The 22,770-nt window shown below is 41.8% G+C and overlaps 1 protein-coding gene across 1 annotated transcript in view; it reads left to right on the forward strand.

The window, feature by feature from the left end:
- Positions 1 to 1,876: 1,876 nt before the first annotated feature.
- Positions 1,877 to 22,770, forward strand: part of SLC10A7 (solute carrier family 10 member 7) — a 136,614-nt gene continuing 115,720 nt past the window's right edge. Inside the window, exons 1-4 of the mRNA XM_066548955.1 lie at positions 1,877 to 1,976; positions 5,334 to 5,416; positions 9,235 to 9,371; positions 13,866 to 13,941. Of these exons, the coding sequence (XP_066405052.1) occupies positions 1,877 to 1,976; positions 5,334 to 5,416; positions 9,235 to 9,371; positions 13,866 to 13,941 (396 nt within the window). The remainder of the gene's footprint in view (positions 1,977 to 5,333; positions 5,417 to 9,234; positions 9,372 to 13,865; positions 13,942 to 22,770) is intronic.

Consider the following 22,770-nt stretch of genomic DNA (forward strand, 5'->3'; position numbering starts at 1 on the left):
GTGCAAAGTCTCCTTCCCATCTCTGTTAGGAGCTCCTGCACTGTGTACAAATTCAGAAGAAAGCTACCAGGGAAACCATGGACATCTCCATGGTCTCCTGTTATATTCAGACCAGAGGGCCTTTGCCCTTGGTGCTGTGCCTACAGAGCCACGCAGGAAAAGGTGTGCATGCTCTGATCCATGTCCTGGAACTAGGGCCACCTGTGAGTGAGTATCCACAGAGAGATTTAATATAGTTTATATGATAAACATCGACTGCACATCTTCATCTGATTTATCTCTCCTGTGCAGCAATCAAATCCTCCAAGTAATCAAATCCTACACTCGTTATAATCACAGCTTGCTCTAGATGAACACATTATGCATTTATTTTCTCCCAAAACAGCCAACCTGCAGTGGTTGCACAGGGCAAGTACAGGGAGGTTTTGCCATCTGTCTCTCCCTCCTGAGAAGGGATCAAGGATCAACATGTACTCCAGTAAACTTTAGTAAAGCAGTGAAATGTACAATCAATTTAAACCTCCCACTTTGGATCTGCTTGCGGGTGGGAGAAGGCATGTTGCCTCCCATATCCAAACACTTCGGCTTTGATGTATCCCTGTTTCCACAAGTGAACCTCCCAGGACACGCAGGGATATACACATCTTGGAGATCAGCTGAGCTTTCAGCTATAAACATTTCTTTCCTTGGTAGCAGAAAGCCCGTGGCAAGGCTATTCCTTGAAGCCTGAATACATCGGCAGAGACTGTGCAGGATGAAACTTGTCCGAGATGTTCAGGAATGCGGCAGCAGAGCTGCCGGGCATGGCAGAGCCCTGCGGGACGGGGCAGCGCCGGCGGGAGCCGCTGGAAGTCAGAACTTCTGCTTTTTCATCTCCCCGTCCATGGGCTTGGAGCACGGTGGCCGTGGCCGGGCAGGACGAGGAATCCATCGGGGAAGCGCCGCAAGAGGGGAACAGGGTGGAGCCCCAGGATGAGGTTTTAGGATACGAGGTTTTAATGGAAGTGGCTCTAGCACTGAGGCAAGCCAGGGAACCGCCCGCCGCTGGGAGTACTGTTTGCGACAGGGGCTGAACAGGTGCCTTTGGGTCTGCCCAGAACGGACAGGCGGGCGCTCAATGGGAACTCCCGGGCGATCCCGATCCACGTGTCCCTGGCGGCGCAGCGCCGCGAGGGCGGGCGGGAGCGCGCACCGGTAACAGGTGCGTGAGGCGGCGGCGGCCCCCGCCCTCCCGGAGCTCCTGGCCCCCGGGCTGCGGGGTGCGCCGCTGTCAGTGCTCGCCCGGCCGGCCCCGGCCCGCGTCCGCCCTCACGGAGCGATCCCGGATCCCGCCCCGGCGCTTCCCGGCTCGCGCCCGCCCCCCGCGCGTCAGGCGCCGGCCGTCACGCGGGCGCTGTAATGCACCAAAGCAGCGCGCATCCCACGCTGCGCCCGCCCTGCCGCCAGCGCACGGCCCCGCGCCCGCCCGCCCGCCCTGCCGACTCCGTGCCCGCGCTCTCCCCGACCCGCCCGGCGACGGCAGCCACGGAGCCGTCCCGTTCCCGCCACCGCCGCTCGTGGTGTCCGCCTCAGCAGGGGATGCGGGGCGGGGGCGGCCGGAGCAGGCGGGGGGCCCCGGTTGCGCGCAGCCGTGCGGGCGGGCAGGCGGGCGGCAGCGCGGGGCTGCGCGCCTATTAGGAGGCGCGTGGTAGCGATGGCGGCGGTGGGTGAGCCCTGTGCCGTCAGCGGATCCGGCTGGCCCTGCCGGCGGGCGGTGGGGCCGCCCCGCCCCGCGCCCGCAGCCGCCCCGAGCAGCCGAGCGGAGCCGGACCGAGCCCGGCCGAACCGGACCGAGCGGCGCCGGGCGGAGCCGAGCCGCGCCGCGCCGGGCAGCGCCATGGGGCTGCTGGAGCGGCTGCGGAAGGAGTGGTTCATCCTCGGCATCGTGCTGGTCATCGCTGTGGCGCGGCTGGAGCCCGGCGTCGGCGTCAAAGGCGGTGAGTGCGGGCGCCGAGTGCGGGCGGGAGCCCCGGCAGCCCGGCGGGGGCACCGGGAGCCCCGGGACTTCGGCAACTCCCGGCGGCCGCGCTGCCCCCGTGCCCCGTCCCGCCCGTGCGGGGTCCCTGCCCTCCATCGGCTCCTCTCGTTCCCTGCTGCCAGCCCCTGCTCCTCAGGATCCCGGGAGCTGCTCCCGCGCCTTTGCTCGGCACCGTACCAGTGCCTGGAGGAGCGTCTTGCTCCTTTGGGATCAGGAGTGATGGAAGCCGAGCGGTGGCTGGGTCGGAACGTGCTCCTGTTCAACTCAGTCAGAACTTGCAGAGCTGTGGGCATGGAGTCCCGCGGCTCAGGGGATGAGGGGATGGATTGCTGCCGTCTGGGAGCTGCCCCGGAGTGTAGCCGAAGGAGTGTTGTGGTAAACTCTCGGGCGCTGTGTTCCGGCCAGACCTTTTCTTTCGCTTTATAGTAGAACATTTGTATTTTTAAGTTTTGGATTTTTTTTTTTTGGTTGTTGTCTCGTTGTTCCCTATTACTTCCTTATGGAAGGTGAGGGAAAACAGGCAAACTGATCCTGTGGGAAGTGGTGGTGTGAAAGATGCGTACACGGGCCAAAGCAGATCCGTCCCTTGCTGAGCAGGGAGGGCTTGTATGTGTCCCGGAACAAGGGCTGGTGAAATAGCCACTGTTATTTAAACATAAACAATGTATCTTTACGTGTAAACGCTGGGTGAATCCTGGTCAGTTCCCATTGGAACTTCAGCTCCAGACGTTCACAGATTTCAAGAATAAATTAAATTAAATCCTGTGTTTCTTCTTCCTAATTGTTCTCTGGTGGCTTGAGAAAAGGGATGTAGAGCACTTCAACAGAATTCCTCTAGCAGTTCCATGTTATGTGAGAGGAGGAAGAATCTATCTGTGCTTTTATAGGCACAGGGGGTTTTTAAATTTTTTTCTTAACAGAGCTGAAGTTTGAGGCTAGACAGCTTCTCACTGAGGAGCCAAACTTTTCTGGGAAAAAAAGAAAGAAATTGATTTTAAAAAATATATCTCTGAACATATGCTGTGGCAACTAAGGCTCTGGTACTTCATGGAGTTCAGGGTAGGCAAATTCCTGCTGGGCAAGGATCCCCTCTAACATCGGTGTGCTGTTCTGCATGGGTGAATAGAACCCACGTGGAGCTTCTTGCAGGATCCGTGCTGTGTTTTCCGCAGACCTTAGAGACGACTAGAAATTGATAGTATCAGGTGTTTTGTCCCTTTCTGCTTTGAGTGCCCTGCTAATTGTTAGCAGCCGTGTGGGAGGTCCTTCGAACTAGAACGGGAGATAATTGTTCCTCGGCTCACTTCCTGCATGGAAGCACTATGATGGAGCACTGCATTAAATTATCCTGCTGCAAAGAGACGTCAAGCTTTGACACTTTATTGTTCTTGGGACAACTTGCTTGAAAAACCTTGGAAGCATTGATTGAAAGTAGAGAGCACGTGTTCCCCATGGTGGTATCCCCTCCTCTGAAACCATGGGGTCTCCGTGCTCTGGGGAAGAAAAATATTTCTTTTTAAAAGCAGAAAGAGGTGAGGGGTGGGAAATATCAACACATGAAAAAACCTTAGTTTGTCATCTTCCAGCTGACAAAGCCATGCATGGTAATTTGCAGGGCTTTAGTGAATGATATGGATGGTCCAGCATCCATACCCGAGGAAGATTGTGCCATAAATAACAAAGATTTGTGTTGTTGTCACCTTCGTGACATAAGCCAAGCCATTTTTGTGTGTTTTCCTATTTGATAAATGAGCCCATTTAGTTCCTTTGTGAAAAGAATTTTTCTGTTGTGGCCAGAGTTCCTTGTGCTCCTCGAGTGTGTGGTTGCTCTGGTGGTAGAGGCTTCTCCTGGGAGGAGTTCAGGTAGCCCAGTGAAAAACCAGAAAAAACTGAGTCCTGGAAGAACCTCTGTTTTAGCCAGATTAACCCACTGCCTGTCTGCTGTATGTGCATGTACACAGAGACTAATCTTCTAAAGGATTGGAAAAAAAGAGGTAATTGTGTCTATAAAATATAGTTTTCTGTAGAGCTATATATATATATTTATATAATCTCTTGGGGTTTCCCTCCATCCCCCATCTATTCAGTTAACGTGCCATAATTTTGCAACTAGTCCTGTGCTTTGTTGCAACTATAACTCTTGCATTTCCTGTCTTATTTTTACCTTAGTCTTACATATCTGTAGCCTGGTGGGGCTTTTTGATTGTTTGTTTGGGGGTTTTGTTTGTTTTTTTGGGTTTTTTTTTTTGTTTTGTTTTGGTTTTTTTGGTGTTTGGCAAACACAGTTTTAGTGTCTTGCCAGCAGAGCTCTCTCTGAGAGTAGGATTTGGGTTGAAATGACTTGAGATGCAAATTTGACTTGTATAGTCAAGTCCCTCTGATTTAAGGACCATTGACCTTACTCCAGTGTGACCATCAATGTATCAATCATTCATCAGGGGAGCAGAAAGGTTCCTCTCTTCTGCAGTGCTGAGTCAAGGCTGCCTTGTTTGCTGCTGCAGTTTTGCTCAGGACAGCTTAGGGTCACTTGTAGAGTGAGGATATTATTTTGGTCCTAAGTAGACTGCTAATATTTTCTTTCTAATGTAATATCTGGTTGAAAGCTCATGAAAAAATGAGCACATTCATTTTATGCCTGGTGGCCTCTGAAGGCAAAGTGTATTAAGAGAATTTGTCATTTTTATAGGAGCGTAAAAGAGACTATATTTTAATCTCCCTGAAAAAAGTATATAAATATATACAAATGTAAGCCTTTAATACAGAGGAATCCTTGGTGGTGCAGGCATCTGCCCTTGCTGCTCTCACTGCAGCAGTGTCTGAAATGTGTTATTGTGGGGCTGGAATGAACCATTTGGAACCATTTTCTGCTGTGAGGGGAATAACACAGAATTGTAATGCCCCGAGGAAATCATTGCAAGGTGTGATTTGGGTCCTTCTGTGCAGGCAGCCAGACAGGTGTGTGTGTTGTAGGGAAAGAAGTGAGAGGTAGCTGTGTGAGGGATGTCAATGGCCCTGTGAAGGTACCAGCTAATATTTTTATTGGAGGGTATGGCTTGAGTTTGCTGATGCTGTAGGGACAATCTGATGGCAGAACTGTGAAAGGCTCCCCATTTTCATATTTCCAGAATTTGCCTGTGAGTTCCCAGTGGCCTCTAATCATGGAAGTCAAATTTATATGGTGACCTAACTCACTCTGCACTTACTGGTTTACTCTTATTTAAAAATGAAAGTATTCTCATTTTCTCTGTTATAGTATACGCATATTATTATCCCTTTGACTGTAACTCACTTTGTTCTCTATGTCTGGTTTTTTTAGGACCCCTGAAACCAGAAATTACCATAACTTACATTGCTGTTTCAGCTATATTCTTTAACAGTGGACTCTCCTTAAAAACTGAGGTACTGTAATTTCTCATTTCTTCATTCCTGTTATGCTCTAAAAAAATTTTGTGTTCCTTTTGATGAGATTTGAATATAATTGGAATGGTGGTGGTACTGGGAGGATGGCTAGCAAGAGAAGATAAATGTTATATGTTTAAGGAATAACCCTCCTTGATTTCAGAAAGTGCTTCACAAAGCAATGAAGATAAGAGGGATGGTGTGAATAAATGTCACCCATCCACAGAGTGTGGGTGGTTTGTCTCTGCACAGCTTTAACTAAATGGAAGTGATGAGCACAATTTGGAGACTGGATCTACACCCTGATTGTGGCCCAAACCCAAATCAGGGTGAGATGCAGCTGTTCAGTGCTGGATTGATGGGAACAAAGACATGGTGGCTTTAAGTTACCCTGTTTGGTAGGGCCAGGGCAACAGCTGGGGTCAGCACAGGAAGGTTCCTATGCAGATACAATTCAATATACAAGGGCAAAGTCTTGGCAATGTCTTCCCATAGGATTTTGTTGTAGACAGGTGGATTTGAGGTACCTGCACTCTGGTGCATATCACAGGCACTGAGATTTGTCTAAAATTTTGTGTCACTTGTTATTCAAAGAGGAACAGTCTGGGATTCAGAAGAGATGAAGGGGCATGTGAAGGAATCATGGAGAAGGGAGATGATGGCTATGTGCCAAGAAGAGATGGAGCAACCAGAGTTGAAATGAAACACTGCATGTCTCTGCTAGTCTAGCTTTCTGATTCCTTTATGCTGTTGACTAACAGGGGATGCTATTCATAAGTTGCATGATACTAATGCCTGAAAGAATCATCACAAATTTATCCAGTTATCTCCTGGTGAACTAGGATTTGAGTGAACACTGTGCATTCAACAACAAAAAAAGTCTCTCCACCTGCGTCATGGTTATAGTGGTGAGCTTTCATCTCTTCAACTTTAATGGAAATAAGCTGTGGAGAGGCACTCTCTTCCATAGAGAGGAGAACTCAAAACACAAACCAGAGTAGTATTACTAGAGTGGACTTTTTGCCTCTTTCAGGCTTAGGAATCTTTGCATGTAGAGAAAAAAATGTCATTTTTTCCCCCTTTCACTAGTTTGTATCCTTGAAACCATGTTTTTGTAAAGCAGCTGTGAGAAATCAGAAGCATTGTCAAAGTCTTGATTAAATTCTCCGTGCTAGTTCACATCTAACTTCTTCCAGTTAAGGTGATGTGACTGCCAGTTTTCTGGGCAATGTGTCATGTCTTGCTTTGAACTTACATAACTTTTTCCCATCTGTGGTACTAAAAGCAATTGATGTAAATGAAGCTTTTACAGGAGCTGATATTTATGTCCAGGTAGCTGATCTCAGATTGTTTTGGGAGCAGCAGTCAGGGCACCTGCTGTAACCCAGCTTCATGAAGAAGCTAGGCCTTTCCTGAATTTCTGCCATGGGGGTAGAAGCCAGAAGAAGAAAATAATTTCTCACATTGTAGCTTGTGCTATTACTTTCAAAAGTGTATGTTAAAAACAATCCACATATGTGTTAGGTGGCCAGGTCATGTTTCTATTAAAATACTTTGAGGCATGTTTTAGTTGTTTAAGGCACAACCTAAAGTTGGTATTATTACTCAATATGCCTTTTTATTGGATTGCAAAGTATATGGTTTTCCTTTTGGCTTTATTTGTTCTTGACCTGTGTATTAGCTGTTCTACCTTAGATAATGTATTAGTTAGATGGAAATTAGTGTTTGGTTTACGACAGGATGAAAAGTTTGTGTTAACAGAGGCCTTCTGATAAATCTGAAATAATTAGAAATAATTTTGAAATAATTAGAAATAATTTAAGGTTACATTTCTGGTTTAATCTGCTATGTAAGTGCATGCTCAAAAAAATTTGCTAGTGTGTTCAGGAAGCATTTTACAGAATAATTGGCAACATTCAAGGAGAGCCTGTCTGTGCATGGCCTTGTTACACTTTCAGAACCAGAGGTGACCAAGGTCCTCTTACATTTGTAGAAATACTCAGTGTTCTCTGACAAGAACATTTCATTCCACCTTAATATAATGTTATTTCAGTTTGCAGTGACTGGATAGCTTGCTCTTTTAAAGCAAATACCTCCCATAGGGCCCCAGAAATTAAATCACATACTTGAGTTATCCGTTTCAACGAGGAATTTGGCAAGGCACTGAAAACACTGCTTGCTCTGTGTGGGTATTTGCTCAGAGGAGTCCAGCTGTGACTATCAGAAGAGTGCCTGGATGGCAACAGGGACCCACACCAGCCAGGGAGAGGCTGGGATGGGCTCCCTAAAGGGTGTGAAATACTGGGGAAGACAAGGTAACCTGTTCTGTCTGGTGTGCAGAAACACAGTCCTAACCAGCAGCTTCCAGCAACTTTTTTGGGGTGGCAGATGTATTTTTGGATAAGCCCTTGTAAATTGTTTAAGAGGGTGAAGGCTGTTTGCCTCAGCACAGTTTATGCTGTGATCATCCAGTCTAAGGCATACTATTATAATAATAACTATTCTAAATAACTGTTACTATCCTCAAAGGCAATCACTGGAGACATTTTCAAGATTGGTAATTTAGATCTGCAAAGATTTGTTCCATCAATACAGCATTCCTCCATGCAGTAGGTTGGCTGTGTTGTATCACCTTCCTTGCTCCCTGGAAGTTACAGTGAGGCTTTCTTTCTGTCTTGAGTTTTGGTTTTGGAAGTATCACAGAGTCTCCTTAAAACCCTCTGGTTTTGAGGCATTTTCAAATTGTAAAAGTATGAAATTAGAAGGGTACTTCTGTAAGTGAGATACAGATAGATAGGTAGGTATGTTTAATGCATCTGGAGTATCAGCTGGAGAATCCCAGCAAATTAGATTTTGAATAAGAGTGCCATCAGTTCTTTTGCATTTTTTACTTGAGAAGAGTGCAAGTTACTGTGAGAGAAAGGAAGAGGAATTTTTAGTCTCAGTCTGTGAGATTTGAAATGAAATGTGCAAGGCTCTTTTGTTGTACTCAAAAACCTGTGTAGACGGTCCTTGAAGTGCCTGAAAAGGCAGAAACAGAGACACAGAGCTAGCTGAAGAGTTTTTTTCTTTAAGGGTACTTGATCACCTCTCTGGAGTGCTCTTACACTATTTAAAATTAAGCTTTTTGTTGTTGTTTTTTGAATCTGCAGTGGTATTTTAGACTTTATTTCTCTGAAATTTACGGCTTAACAGTTTTTAGCTTGTAGTGGTCTTGGTATTCTTTCTTTGTTATTCTTCATCAGCCTTTTTTTTCCTATAAATTTCTTTTTGATTCAATAAATAATCAAAGTCTGCTACTTTGCTTTTAGGGAAAAAATATCAAACACAAAAAAAACCCCCTGACACCACAAATGAATGGTTGGTAATACAAACATCCATAAACATACTTTTTTCCTTTTTAATAATATAAATTAGAATCAGCATTTGTAGACAGAGGAGCTTGAAATCATGTGCTCAGTACAAGTTTTCATGATTCCTGATATGGAAAGTCAGTAAAGTAAACAGCCATCAGTGCAGTTAACACAGGTTTCGAAGCCATGACAAAGTGCTAAGGCTGCCTGCTGAAAAGCTGCTGTTCTGAGAGCTACGCTATTATTGAAGTGCTGGACAATTCTTGTGGAAAAATGCCCAGGAGCAGACAGCTTTTATGTTGCCTGGATGTACTTCATTATTAAAGAGATCAGATGATCCCTAAAGGTGACTTTTTGACATGCATTCCTTTTGTATGGTAAAGCTGATCCTAGTTTTAAAAGCACAAATACGATCTTGCTTCAGCTGTTATGACTGCAACTCCCTCTCTTCTTTTTCTCTTGCAGGAGCTGACAAGTGCTTTGATGCATGTGAAACTACACCTTTTTGTCCAGATTTTTACACTTGTGTTCTTCCCAACAGCAATATGGGTCTTTCTTCAGCTGTTATCAATCACACCTATAAATGAATGGCTTTTAAAAGGGTATGTTTAAGTATAATGGAGTGAAATATATTTGTAGCTGTCATCTTAAAGGGCTGCTTATCCTGCAACTGGTGTTTTGTGGTACTGTGAACAGATTTTGCTGGGTGTTTTTTGTGCTTCAGCACTTTGCTGTTGAAAACAAAGTACATGCACAAGATGATCCCTTCAGGAACTTGGTCTCATTTTCAGAAAGTCTGGACAGTCTTATGTTAGGGAGGTTGCAACAGGTTAGCTTTCTTTTTCCCAAAACACAGCTGAAGTGATGTGTTGGGTCTCAAGGAAGGTGGGGAGGAAAGAAAAGGAATGCTGAAGGAAAAGCATAAATCAATGAATAAATATTGTGTATGTCACATACTGGTCTTCTGTTTTTAAGTAGATTGTGTTGAGCATTTCTTGTATGGGTTCAGTATCTGCTTCCAGCTAAATTATGGGCAAAAAAGGAGTAAAGTTTTTTTAGGACAAGAACTTTGTGATGAGCAGAAACTAAGTTACCATGAAAACAGTGTGTTTTAAATCTTGCCAATGTGCAAAGCTGCTTGGATGGTGTAATAGGGATAGATGCTATGTAAAATAAAAAGTTAAAAGGTTTTTTTTGAAATGGGAGTCAATACTTAGTGCCATGCAGGTATACTGGAATGTTTGAATGTTAAAAATCAATTATTTCAGAAAACTACTGAAAGAATCCCCATTGTTTCTTACTGCTTGGTAAAATGTTGCTTGGGGAGTTCCTTGTCTTAAAAGTTTAATGAAAAAGCTGCTCATGTTTATGTTGCAACAAGGCCTAAACCTAAAGAAGCATTTCATTTGGTTTGTAAGAGACTTCTCCTGATGCTCCATCAAGTGTGAATTGGTCCAAATGATACTGAAAAGGTGACACTGAGACAACATCAACTTGAAAGTTAACACTTTTTTGCTTAACAGTGTCAGTAAAGCAAGGAAGTAACAACTTTGATATATGATGTTCATTTGTATTTAGCTATTTGTAGTAAAGGGTGTTCTTTAAAATAAAATAATTGTGAAGTTTTTTCTCAGCTAGGAGAAATAAGTGATTTTCCACAGTAGCCAAAATTCTTTCCTAATTCATGGAGTTTCAATTTCCGAAGTGCAAGGGGAAAGAGATTTCTGTGGGGTTTTTGGTTCCATGAAGCATGTCTCATTCCTTCTTTCCCATGAGTCTTATGCCACTTTGGTTCTAGGTACTTGAGTGACATAATCTGTTGCATGCATGAGTATAATTATATATATATATATATGCATGAACACTTGTAAAACTGTTTGTAAAACTTATGATGTATGTGTTTTTGTAAAGAAAAGAAATACCTGTGCATTTATCTCTCTAAGTGTGGAGCCTAAACCAGGCTCATTTGTCATGAGAATGTGTCTGTGTCTTACTGGTGAGCTGCTGCACTTCTGTATGCTTCAAGCTGCCTTTCAAGCACTTGTTCCTTGAGTACTGCTTCTCATTTGGCTTTTTTATCTTTTAGTGCAGTAACTCTGCATTGAGGCTTCATTGAAAGAATGATCAGATTGAGGAGTTTAATTAAGGTGGTTTGGTTGGGGTATTTTTAAGAGTGCTTTCTTGAGAAATACTGCTGTTCAGGATATGCTCAGAGCTGTACAGGTGATGCAGGTGCAGAAGATACTGAGCTCTGTCCTAATTTAGAATAACACATTTCAAAGCAGGTCCCTGTGTGTGTGTGTAAGGAGCTGATGGGAGGTACTGTGCTGTGGCAGCTCTGTGTAAACAAAAGTTCATCCTGATGCCCCCCAGCTGTAGTTTTTATTCCCTTAGAAACACTACAGTACCTAGGGAAAACAGGGAAGGGAACAAGACAGGTTTGGGCAAAGTTGCTTCCTTATCACCCATTTAGCACAGCATGTGGTGGAGGCTGCTTGATAGCCCTCAAAAAGTCTGGAAAAACAGGCATGTGCTCCCAAGGGCATGCAGCACCCTTTGCAGGGTGGCTCCCCTGGGCACTGCAGCTCTCCACTGCTCCCTACACAAGGTTATGCCTGAAGGCACAGCCCACAGAACCTTTTCCATCTTGCTTCAGAATGCATGGTAGATTCTCCCATCCTCTCTAATGGTCAGTTTTGCTGTAGGTGTTATTTGAGAGGCAGGTTTGGGTGGTTGTAGGGGAATAGAATATAGGTAAATGAAGGTGGTACAGAAAGTAATCTTACCCCCTGAAGAGTTGCAGCTGAGCCACTTACTAGAGATCAGGAGCAGGCCTGATGTTAACAGGCTGCAGCTGTAGCCAATCAGAAGAGTGATATAAAAGAGTGGATTGGTTGGTTGGGGGGACTGGAGTCAGTTGGTGACTGTGAGGACGAGGAAGAGTCAGTGCCTGGAGGAGCTGCCTACAAGAACCATCAAGGAGGTATGAAACTCTAGCAATATGGAACCCTTGCAATATAATGACAATAGAGCTCTTGCACTATAATGACAACAGGTGGTACCAGCTTTTCATCTGTGTCTCTACAGCTGAGTGGGATTTTTTTCTTTTCCCCCCCTCTCTGTCTGGGATGATATTAGGAGGTTTGTTGTTTTGCAATTATTTTGAGATTTATGAAACAGAGGAGAAACTGACGTCCTCTTAAGCATCTTATAAGTTAATTTTTTTTGTTATCTGACCAGGTTTTGCATTAACAACATCTATTTGAAAAGGAGCATGAAGCAGGTTATTAATTTATGCAGAGATTCACCTCTTCTCCACTTTTAGCATGTAGCACAGGTGGTAAGGAATGAGATGCGAAGATTGCAAGGATTGAGTATAAGGTACGATTTTGGAACTTTCACGTCTGAAACATGTGACTTCAGACTCTGCTGCTCAGTTGTCTGTAGTGATATCAGCAGAAGAGCAAGTGTCTGATGTTAGTACTCACAGCATGGCCTGATCCAGTGGAATGTATGAGTTGGTTGTTCTCTCCAGTAGTCTGTTGGCCATTAGAGGAATCTGTTTATATATTGGTAGAATTGTGTAGTTGATACAAACTGAAAAAAAAGTTTACAGGTGCATCTTTCAATACACTCAATTAAGAGTGTGTCCTTTTAGTATGTACCAGGTTTTTTTAGATTAATATTGCTTGATAGGGATTTTTATTTTTAATCCCAAATGTGTTGTTTTCTATTTGAGAGGGTTAACAGAGATTGTATGATCAAATCTTTCCCTTATAGTATGTAAAATCCCTGCCAGCTGAGATGAATGCTCTTGCATGCATTTTGTACATCTCTGGATAACTCTGAATTTAATCCACTCCTTATTAGAGCAGGTGAGAAGTTTGAGGAGCTGGCTGCCACACAGGAGAGAGAACAGTATCACAGTGTAGGAGATGGACATCAGGATTGCCATGTCTTTGTTTGTCTGCTGTATATTTTTCTCTGTTTCCAAACTTTCCTGCACAGTTTCTTTTTCCTGTATTTCTTTTCTTTTCAATGTGAGCTTATTCTGCCACATGCTGACAACTCTCTGCTGCCATAGCTTATTTCACTGTAAGTTTGCTCTGTGCTTCCAAGGTGGTGCTTGGCACCTTGTGGTTGGATTTATATAATGCTTACATTGGCTGCCTCCTTCCTGTCCCACAGAGGCTGTAGCTGACAAAGGGAATGCTGTCATTGTCACTTACCTGTTTCTTCTCTTTAAGCTTTTTGTATATTTGCAGAATATCAATTGCACTGTAATGTGCACCCTGGTGCCTGGGTTTAATATTTCTGTTTGCTGCAGCTTTTTGGCACTGCCTTTCTCGGGGGTTCTACTGATGTATTACAAATGCAAAGTAGTTCACCGCTAGTAATTGATTGTTCTGAATTAGAATCTCAAGCTCTGATACTTGAAAATATATGTAGATTCCACACTTTTGGGGATTTTGCAATCTATTTTATTCCATGCATTGATGTTCCTTCCAAGTCAACACAGTTTTTCTTCAGAAGCCCTATTTTACTTAGCCCCAAATTTAATTGTAATTTATGTGGTATGATTTTGTGAACTGTCTTTGAAAACAAAGGAAAGTTCACCACCTTTTTTTTACTTTGCAACAGCATTTACTGTGCACTTCAATAACTTTGCTGCACAAACAATGCTAAGAAATGACAAAAATAATAGGATATCTTGGATTTCTAAAGTGTAAGAGAAAGCTGTTGATGCTTTGATGGCAGTCAGGTGATTTTATCTGGAAGTCTCTGAAAGATGTATAGAGACCTTTGTGCATGAGAGCTGCAGGACTACAGATGGGGAAGTGGAGTCACAGAGAGGTTAAGTGTTTGTGCTTTTTGCATGGTGACATGACTCTCACCATGATGACTGGTGAGAGATGGCACAGAAATGCTGCCAGCAGGAGTGCCTTTCCTAGTACAGGGCTGGAAGTGATTGGAAACTGATTGCACTGCACAGATGATAAGACTTTACTTGGCTCTTTGGTATTTTAAGGTAGCCGGTTGCTTAGTGTTTGTCTCCTGTAAGGAATGGAATATAACATTCTTTTTGTTGTTTTCAGCTTGCAGACAGTGGGCTGCATGCCACCTCCTGTGTCTTCTGCTGTAATTTTAACCAAAGCTGTTGGTGGGAATGAGGTGAGTTTGCATTTTGGCCTTTTTAAACAGGTATTCAAGCGAGTATTTATTGATGATGAACTCAAGTGGCAAAGCACAGACAGAAATGTGATGCTGCTGTGGTTTGCAAAGCATTCTGGAATTAGGGGTTGGCTGTTGACTTGGTGTCAAACAAGGAAAACAGTGATATGTTACATGCTGGCATTGGTGAAACTGAAAGAAACTCACTTTTCTGAGGTGATACAAAGATTCCTGGTAGAAATTAGTGTTGAGAGATTTCTGGTGGTTGCTACACTGGAAGTCCTAACCCTATAAAGTTCCTATGCTGTGTTGTAGTTATTGCACAGACCAATAGATTGGCAGTGAAGTTGTGCCCTTGCAGAGATTCTTTGGATGTGTTCAGTATTAAGAGGTCCTGTAGTAGGAGTTTCTCAAGCTTGAAGCTGCAAATGTATCAAGGGACGTGGCAATACAAACATGGATTTAAACCTTAGATTGTTATTTGAGACTGCATGAAGTGAAAATTCAGGGAATGTGGAGTTCTCTGACAGGGATGCAATGCAAAGATCTCAACAGATAGGAAATGCTGGAATAGAAGTTGTTGGTGTAAACCCAGCTTGGTAGTGATAAATTTCTGCCTTAAAATGGCATATTCTGGTGTAATTTCAGACTCTTTCTTTATCCACAAAGCACTTGTTGTTTTCAGGGAGGCCAGATAAATGGCATTTAGGAAATTAATCCAGCTGTGCTAATTAATGAGCTTGTTTCCTTTAGATTTGCTTCCTTGTAGCTGCTGAAGGTGGAGGAGACCTTGTAGGTGAAGAAAGGGAGGGAATTAGCATTGACAGATGGGATTTACACCCGGGGCTGTTGGATGCTGTTCTGAAGGGTTAAAGGCAAATCTTAATTCAGCCATAGAACTCCTGTGTGAGGTTGGGTGGTTCACTTCAACCACATGTTTTAAATATGGCCATTAGTTGTGAACTTCTCATTTTCTGAGTTCAGGCTCTTGGGACTGATTAATGTCAGCTTTGAAAACACATGATAGCACTGAAAGAGATTGAAGTTGTACTTTGTACTGACAAATTGCTGTTTAATTGCTTGATCCTCTGAAGAGAGACCCAAAGTATTTCAAGTCAACCATCTCTAATTATGGGCAATTCTGATACACATCACTGTCTGCCAGTTTGCTACCTTGAAAAAAGAACCATAAAATTGTCTGATGGAGGTGCTGGGGAGTAGTTACTATAAAGAAATAATTCAAGTGCCCAGTAGTGATCAACAGAGAAATGAGAGGTTTTCCAGTTATGATTCTACATGTAGATGCTGTAAATGACAGCAAGATACCACATAGTGAACAGTGAGGATTAATTGAGTGAGAGCTCATTCAGCACTGTTTCTACTATCCTTACAACAAGGTAAAGATCCTCTGGAAAAAACTACAGTAAGATTGGTGAGTTGAAAGCCATATAATACAGTGTACAGGAGGGAGAGAGGTACTTTAGTTTCTTGACCATTAGAAAGCACTTTCTTATGGTAGTGTTCTTCAGGGGTGGTGAGGGTGTGTGCATTTTATACCTGAAAAAGCTGAAAAATGGCTGCTTTCTGTTATGTGGTTGTACTGATCACTGACAAGGTAAGGTTTGAACTCTGATTCTTCTGTGCCAAACTGGTGTTAGAGGAATGTAAAAATGCATACATTGTAGGAAGTTTTACAGATAGTTGCTGATAGCAGAGAGGGTGAATCAAAAATGGGGCCTTGGGAACTGGGGGTTCTCAGTCAGGCTCTATGAGAGTCTGTAAAGGAAAATACAGACTTTAAATAAGCTCAGTGTAGACAAAGTGTGTGACAAAGTTATTGCCAAACTTGAGCATGTTTCCAATGCAAGCAATGCTTTTGGAATTTGATGTTTCTTTGTTGTTCAGACTAATCTTTCTTCTGAGGATGAGCAGATCACATCTTTCACGCTAGGGGAGGAAAACAGTCTCGCACCTCTCCGTGCCAGACTTCAGCTGAGCTGTTACTGATGTATTTCTTGTTCTGATATAAGCAGAACACTGCATTTTTTCCCATTTCAGTTTGAATCCATTCTGAAACACAAAGAATTTAAACCTGGGAGTCAATTGGAAATACAAGTGGTTGTACTGTGAGAGCATTTGTTCATAATAATGCTTCTTAAACTGGTTTTTGCCTCAACAAATGTGTATCCCTTACCTAGAGAAACTGATTTGTCTGAGGGTGTATCTACACTGTGTAATGGGATATGAAGATGAATGAGCTTGCTCAGAAGGAATATAGCAAGGAAGCTCCATGTGAAGTAATTGGTCTGGGAAGTGTCCTGCCCCTGTAGAGCACAGGCACACCCCCAATAACTGCTCTGAAGACCTCTTTGGATGTCTTGAAACACAGCACTTGAGAGCTGTGGTGGTTGCCTGTGCTATGACAGTGTAGAGGGGTTTAGGTTTCTTTGTCTAAGTGGAAGTGACTGCTAATTGTCAGTTTGGACTTGGGGTATTCTCAAAGAAATATCAGGCCCCGTGTCATGGGAGAAGTAGTGCCCCTGAGGCTGGGGAAATATGGTGTCTATTTTTAGCTCTCTCATCAACCTTTTGGGTAAAACAGGGTGAGTTACTGTGTCTCTGGGGTTGGCTGTGATGCATAATAGCACATTTGTGAAGTGTTTGAAGATCAGTGCTGAAAGAATCTGATAAAAGGTCTATATTTTATTGGCCTGGGACAGGGTAATTAATTGACAGGGTAATTAAGTGTTTGGTCAAGTGCTTCAAACGTGACCTACATCATTAGAGGCTACTTGGGTGGTGAATTTTGCTGCATATTAATTGGAAAATTTGGTTGTGAGATAATAAAAGGGAAACTTTTTCTTCTCTGTTTCTCCTTCACCCTGATTTTCCATCATTGCTCCTGTGATCTTTTCCTGTGTTACTTTCATAAACCCTGCAAGCAACTTTCTAAACCACCCTATTCCTAGCTTTTGTCACAAATACACTTAGTTCATTATCAAGGCCAGTTTCATGTACTGAATGTTAGTTTGATACATATGAAGGCCTATATGAACAAAAAAAAAAAAGTTTCACGTGTTAACTGGTGGAAAATGAGGGGGGATCACCATAAGAATGAAAATCTAATTGTAATTTGTTGTTAATTTCTCAATTACTTAGTTGTTTCTGTCAATCAGCTCTCATGTGTTGTGTAGAGGACAGTCCATGAAGCTAAAAAAATTGGAATGAAAACCAGAAGGCCTCACATTTGTTCTTTGCTCTTGTGCTGTGAAGGGTCAGGATTTTAATGGTGTAGCTTGACAGCACTGAAGGCTTGGTTGTGTCATTTTTTTTTCAACAAGTCTTGTGGTTTTTCAGTGAAATTATAAAAACAATTTCTTTAAGACTCTGCAATAGAGACAAATAAATATGTCATCATTTCAAGGCACTGTTAAGACAAACCTATTAAAAGCTCAGAGATACTCAGACAGAAGTGCTGTAGAGATGCCAGATATTACTACAAAGTATTCAGACAGCAAATGTCATACTCTCCTTAAGAATCAAAGTAATGAAGAAAAGAGCTTGAAAATTAGATCTATAAGTCTATTATCAGTTTGGGAGAAAAAGCAATTTGTGATGACTTTTATGGCAGCTTAATGACATACTTTTGAAAAGTGTAACATAACAGGCAGGAGATGTGATGGAATTGTACAGATAAATCGTGGCAGACAGCTCATTTTGTTGAAGAATACTTTGGCTATTTTGCTATCTCATACACCACACAACCACTGAGGATTTTTTTGTTATTGTTCAGTTGAGCTATAGCTTGTACAAAACCTCTTAATCAATGGGCTCCTTTATTTTATTTTTTTTCAACTTTAATGTGGTTCTGCTATGCCCTTTTGTAAAACAAGGTGTTGCACATGCAAGACAAGATTTTGAAATATGAAATAAGCTAAAATGAAGAAAGCCAGAAAGGTGTTAATGAAATAAGATATAAAGAAATAGTTCTATTATTGATTTTTAGATTTGTTTTTTTGAAGCAGATGTAAAACATAAAAATGAGTACAAATTTGCAAGGTCCACAGCTAACCTTTCTGAGAAAGAATTAAGGGAGACCAGCAACATTTACTCAACAAATTATATACAGTAGTTTTAAATGATGTTTTGAAAAACATAACACATGAATAGTTTCTGAGAAATGAAGACTGGAAAATTCCTTTGTTTGTCTCTGTGTTTTTGGGGTTTTTTTAGTAGAAATAAAGAAAAAGTGAACTCTAACACTACTGTAAAGTCACAGGAAAGATTATTGATTTCTCTAAAAATATCTGAAGTTCTTTGAACTGTATGTACATGTACATTAACCTTTTAGAAAACAAAATAAAATGAATAAAAAGAAGTACAAGCTCTAATGGTTTGTGATTCATACACTGACTGATGCACCAGTGTACCATGAGTGTTTACCCTTGGAAGCTAACACATGAACATTATGAAACAAAATTTTGTTAAGAACTTCAAATAAACTGTGTCATGATGTTTAGTTATCTTCTCTAAACAGCTTTTCCTCTCTAAATGTAAGTCAGTGTTGTTGTCTAAAATTTGATTTCCAGATTACACTTAAAATATTCACGTGACCAGGTTTTCTTTATGAAAGGATAAGTAATTTAATTATATTGTTTTTAAATTTGATACTGTAAAAGGAAAAGACATATCGTGATTCTTTTTCCTTTCCTAAGTAGTAAATTTTGTCTGCTTAGACAGATTAAACAATTCTAAATGAAAATTAGATAATTCTACTATTATTAATTCTACTATTAAATACTACGCTGAATTCACCTGGAAGTATGAGAGTGTTGGAGGACAAATTTAGGCAAGATGTCTGTACTTCACATGTACAAATATAAAGAATTAACTGTGTCAGCATAAGCTTTATATGTACATAGGAGGTGTTGTGCTATTAAACTCTATTCTAGTATTACAGTCTAATTTTTTATGTATCCTAAGAGTTTACTTTTCTTTTATCATTGCTGTGCTTTGAGCAGATGGTTTTTATTGAGCTGTTTATTGATACTTAGGGTTTTTTCCTTCCCTGAGTGGTGAGTGCATTTTATATCCATCAATGCATAGAAGGAGCCCAAATTATTACTTACAATATGAATTTAATCACTGAAATGTGTCCCAGTCATGCAGCTCCATTAGCTCTCTCTAGAGTTCCTCATATCTTCTCAAGTCTTCCATAACCCAAAGCAATTGGGAGTCTTTGGGGTTTTTCCCTTCTCTCACTGATCTCCTTTTGTTTATCAATAGTAGTTGTAACACAAACCCACTGGTTCAACTGCTGAGAGGGAAGGGCATTTTCAAAGGCATACAGCTCTGCTCTTAATTCAGTGGAGCAAGTCCAGGCTAACATGAGGTGTGTGAAATCCCCAGTCAAGCACTTCAGCTCCAAGCTCTTTACTTTGTACAAGGACTCTCCAGCACCTTTGAAAAGCAGCTGATTTACTAACCCAAGGTGTCAGTGGTTGAGTTAGACTTGGGATAAGATTTAATTTTGGTTCTGGTTGCCATTACCTGTAACTGAGGGTCTTTCGTATTGCTCATAAGGTGTCCTGTGGAAAAAGTCCTGGGAGTGCAAGACAGCAGGGAAGTGCAAGACGCTTAGAGCTGTGCAGTTAAGATGTGTGAAGCAGAGCTTGCAGTCTTGTGCATGTTCAGCCTTCCCTTGTAGCAGTTCTGCCACAGTCTAGAATGCTGTAAAATAGCCTGTTTAAATTGCACTAAACTGGGCTGTGGCTGGAGGCTACCTGGAATCATCACAGCCTTTTGTTTTTACAGCTGTGTTTGCACAACTGTCCTAGATCTGACTTTGTAAGAGTGTTTTTAGAGGCTTTGCTGTTGCTGATCTGCAGTGCTTGGCTGGGAAGCCAGTTTTTTTGTCTGCTGTGGCACAGCCACTGACCCTGAAAGCTGTTTGTGGCACAAAGAAGCCAGGAAAGGAGGGAGAGTCTTGCTCTCACGCTTGACAAAAGTGGCCTTTTAAAGAAAAGGTGGTTTTGAATTTGTCTTGGTGTGCAGGTTAATTCAGTCTCAAAGTTATACTGTGCAAGAGCTTCCTTTATTTAGCAGTGAGTGCCAGATGAAATGCATTGTGTATGCAAAGCAAGCATTTTTAAATGTGAGCAATTCAGAAATAGTTATATTAAAGTATTTGCAGAGAGTGGGGTCTAGTGCTCTAAAATTCAGGCTCTGTGCTCTTTGCTGTTTAATTTTATGCCTGCTTGAGAGAGAACAGGTATTTTGCTAGCAAGGAGAGTGTTACCCACTCATCCTAACTCAGCCTTTGAAGATAAATATGTTTTGGAGGGCAGTGAAAATTGGAAAGATGATTCAAAAAATACAAGTGATTTGTCTGCAGTGGAGTGTTTTTTGCAGTCTAAATTCCATTGAGCACCTGCATTCATTGTGTGAGGGTGGTTTTCTAATGAAAACCTTTTTTTTGGCAGAGTGGTGCAGTTGTTTGCTGGCACTGGAACCCAGGGACGTGCTGGCTTCTGGTTCCACTGTCCCTCACCCGTTGCCTTACAGCTCACTGCAGATACATCTTAAACATCATTAAACAAATCTATTGAGAACAAAAAATACTATTTAGGAATTTTTTTGATGGATTTAGTCAAGGAACATTGCTGTTACAGTTCTGAACACTGACTTGTAAATAGATGATGTTTCATTGTTTCCTCTTTTTTGATTTTACCCTTTTTGTGTTAAAATCAAAGCTTTGGCATATTTCACTTGGAAATTTTTTTCTTCTATCTAGGCACCGTTTTAGCTGGCATGAATATTTTTGCTTAGTGGCTAATAAAAATATATAGAAAAGAAAGCAAATTAAACATTTACATAATTTCTTTAGCTCTCTTTTTGGGCGTGCAGTATTAAGTCCTGATTTGTGGAAATCAAAGCTGTAAAACATGAAGCAGGATTTTCAGTTAAAATTATTATTCTTTTTAAATTTCATTCTTTTCAAGTAAATGAAATTTATTTTATTATTCTTTTTATCATCGTGATTATGAAAGAACATCGTGAATGTTTTTGTTTTCTAAATTGTCAGTTTATTTAACATGTGTTAAGAAAATGTGTTTTACATTCTATGAGGAAAACCTCATTTGTGTGAAGACAGAACAAACTCCTAGCTTACTTTATATACAACTAAATAAGCCCAAATTTGTTTAAAATTCTTTCATAGGAGAAGCTTGGATATTTTAGAAGTGTTTTCCATTTGTACTTTTCTGTTAAATGGACTTTTTTGTTCATTTATTAGTTAGAGCATGTGACAAAAAGTCTGAAGATCAGTAGAGCAGCAAATTTTTACTGATTCCAAAACATTTTTTGTCCTCCAGTTTCTGGAAAATATTGGCTCTGTGATGAAGTCTTAAAAGAACAAGCTGCTGATAAACTGTTTCTAGACATGTTGAAGTAAAGGCATGTGTTTCCTGGGAACCTTTTTCAGACATGCAGACTCCATGCTCAGGTGCTTTCCTGCTCAGCCATGTAGGGGGATGCAGTATGGGTAAATGAAGGTGGTATAGAATGTAATTGTATCCCTCAATGAGTTGCAGCTGAACCAATTACTAAAGATCAGGAGCAGGCCTGATGTTAACAGGCCACACCTGTAGCCAATAAGAACAGTGTTACAAAAGAGTGGATTGGTGGGGTCTGGAGTCAGATGGCTGCTGCAAGGACCAGGAAGAGTCAGGGCTTAGAGGAGCTGTCTGTGAGAAACATTGAGGTGGTATGAAACTCTGGTGATATGGAATCCTTGCACTATAATGATAATAGAACTCTGGATATATAAGACAACACAGCCAGGATTTTTCCTCATGTTCCCTTGTGAATATGTCCTTTCCTATTTGAAATCCAGTACTTTGCTGCCACTTTTAAATTAGCAGAGGGAGGGAAAACAGCAGGACTTCTGCACTTAAGCTGGTGCAGAAGCTTAAACTCTTGTGCTCACCTAGGAAGCTGCTTTGAGAAGATGGAAGTTTTGAAGGGCAGGAGACTGGTGAAGGAGTGCCCTGGAAGCACAGCAGCTCCTGATAATTCATCTCTGTGAGGGGGGAAAGAAGTCATCTGTTAAACATAATCTTTGCCAACCCATCCAGTGCCTCATGGTGTATACCCCCGATACAAGCTGCATTTACAGGGTGTTTGCTTCTCTGGCACTGGGGATCCTCTCCCCAGCCTCAGCTTGACCCCCCCAGGTCTGTGCTACCTCCTTATCCTGCCCTACCCCAGGCCCTTGGATGCATCCCCAAGTTGGCACCAGGAGGAATTTCCCCCAAGATTCAGGGGAACAAAAATTTGCCTTTAATTGAGGTGGATACGGTAGGTCTGACTTTGTCTATTTGTTTTTAACAGTAAAGACATTTTTGGTGAGACCTGCCTAAGCAAACAGAGTTTTGCTTATCAGCAAACAAGTCAGCAGCCATATGCTAACCAGTAATGCAGTAATTCTGGTGATTACATGGCACTTGAGCTAAAGGGGGTATTACTGGGCTTGAACTGAACTGTTTGAGCTGGTAAGTTGAGAGCAACAGTGTGTTTCTTGAATTAGTATGCCAATTTATGTGTGTTACTTTAGTAAAATTGTGCAACTTCCTGTTCTAGCAGATATTGTGGATTATTGCAACAGGATTCCCAAAATGTTGAATTTCTACTGTGTGGATGACTTTGTTTAGTTAGACCTATTTTTTTGTTATATTTTTAAATGATCTAAATTCATTTTGTTTAATGATATGGTTTCAAAATATCTGTAATATATATGGCAATGTATACTTGAGGCATGCTGTGTGAGTG

This window comes from Molothrus aeneus, chromosome 4, assembly GCF_037042795.1.
Source record: "Molothrus aeneus isolate 106 chromosome 4, BPBGC_Maene_1.0, whole genome shotgun sequence".
Lineage (NCBI taxonomy): Eukaryota > Metazoa > Chordata > Aves > Passeriformes > Icteridae > Molothrus > Molothrus aeneus.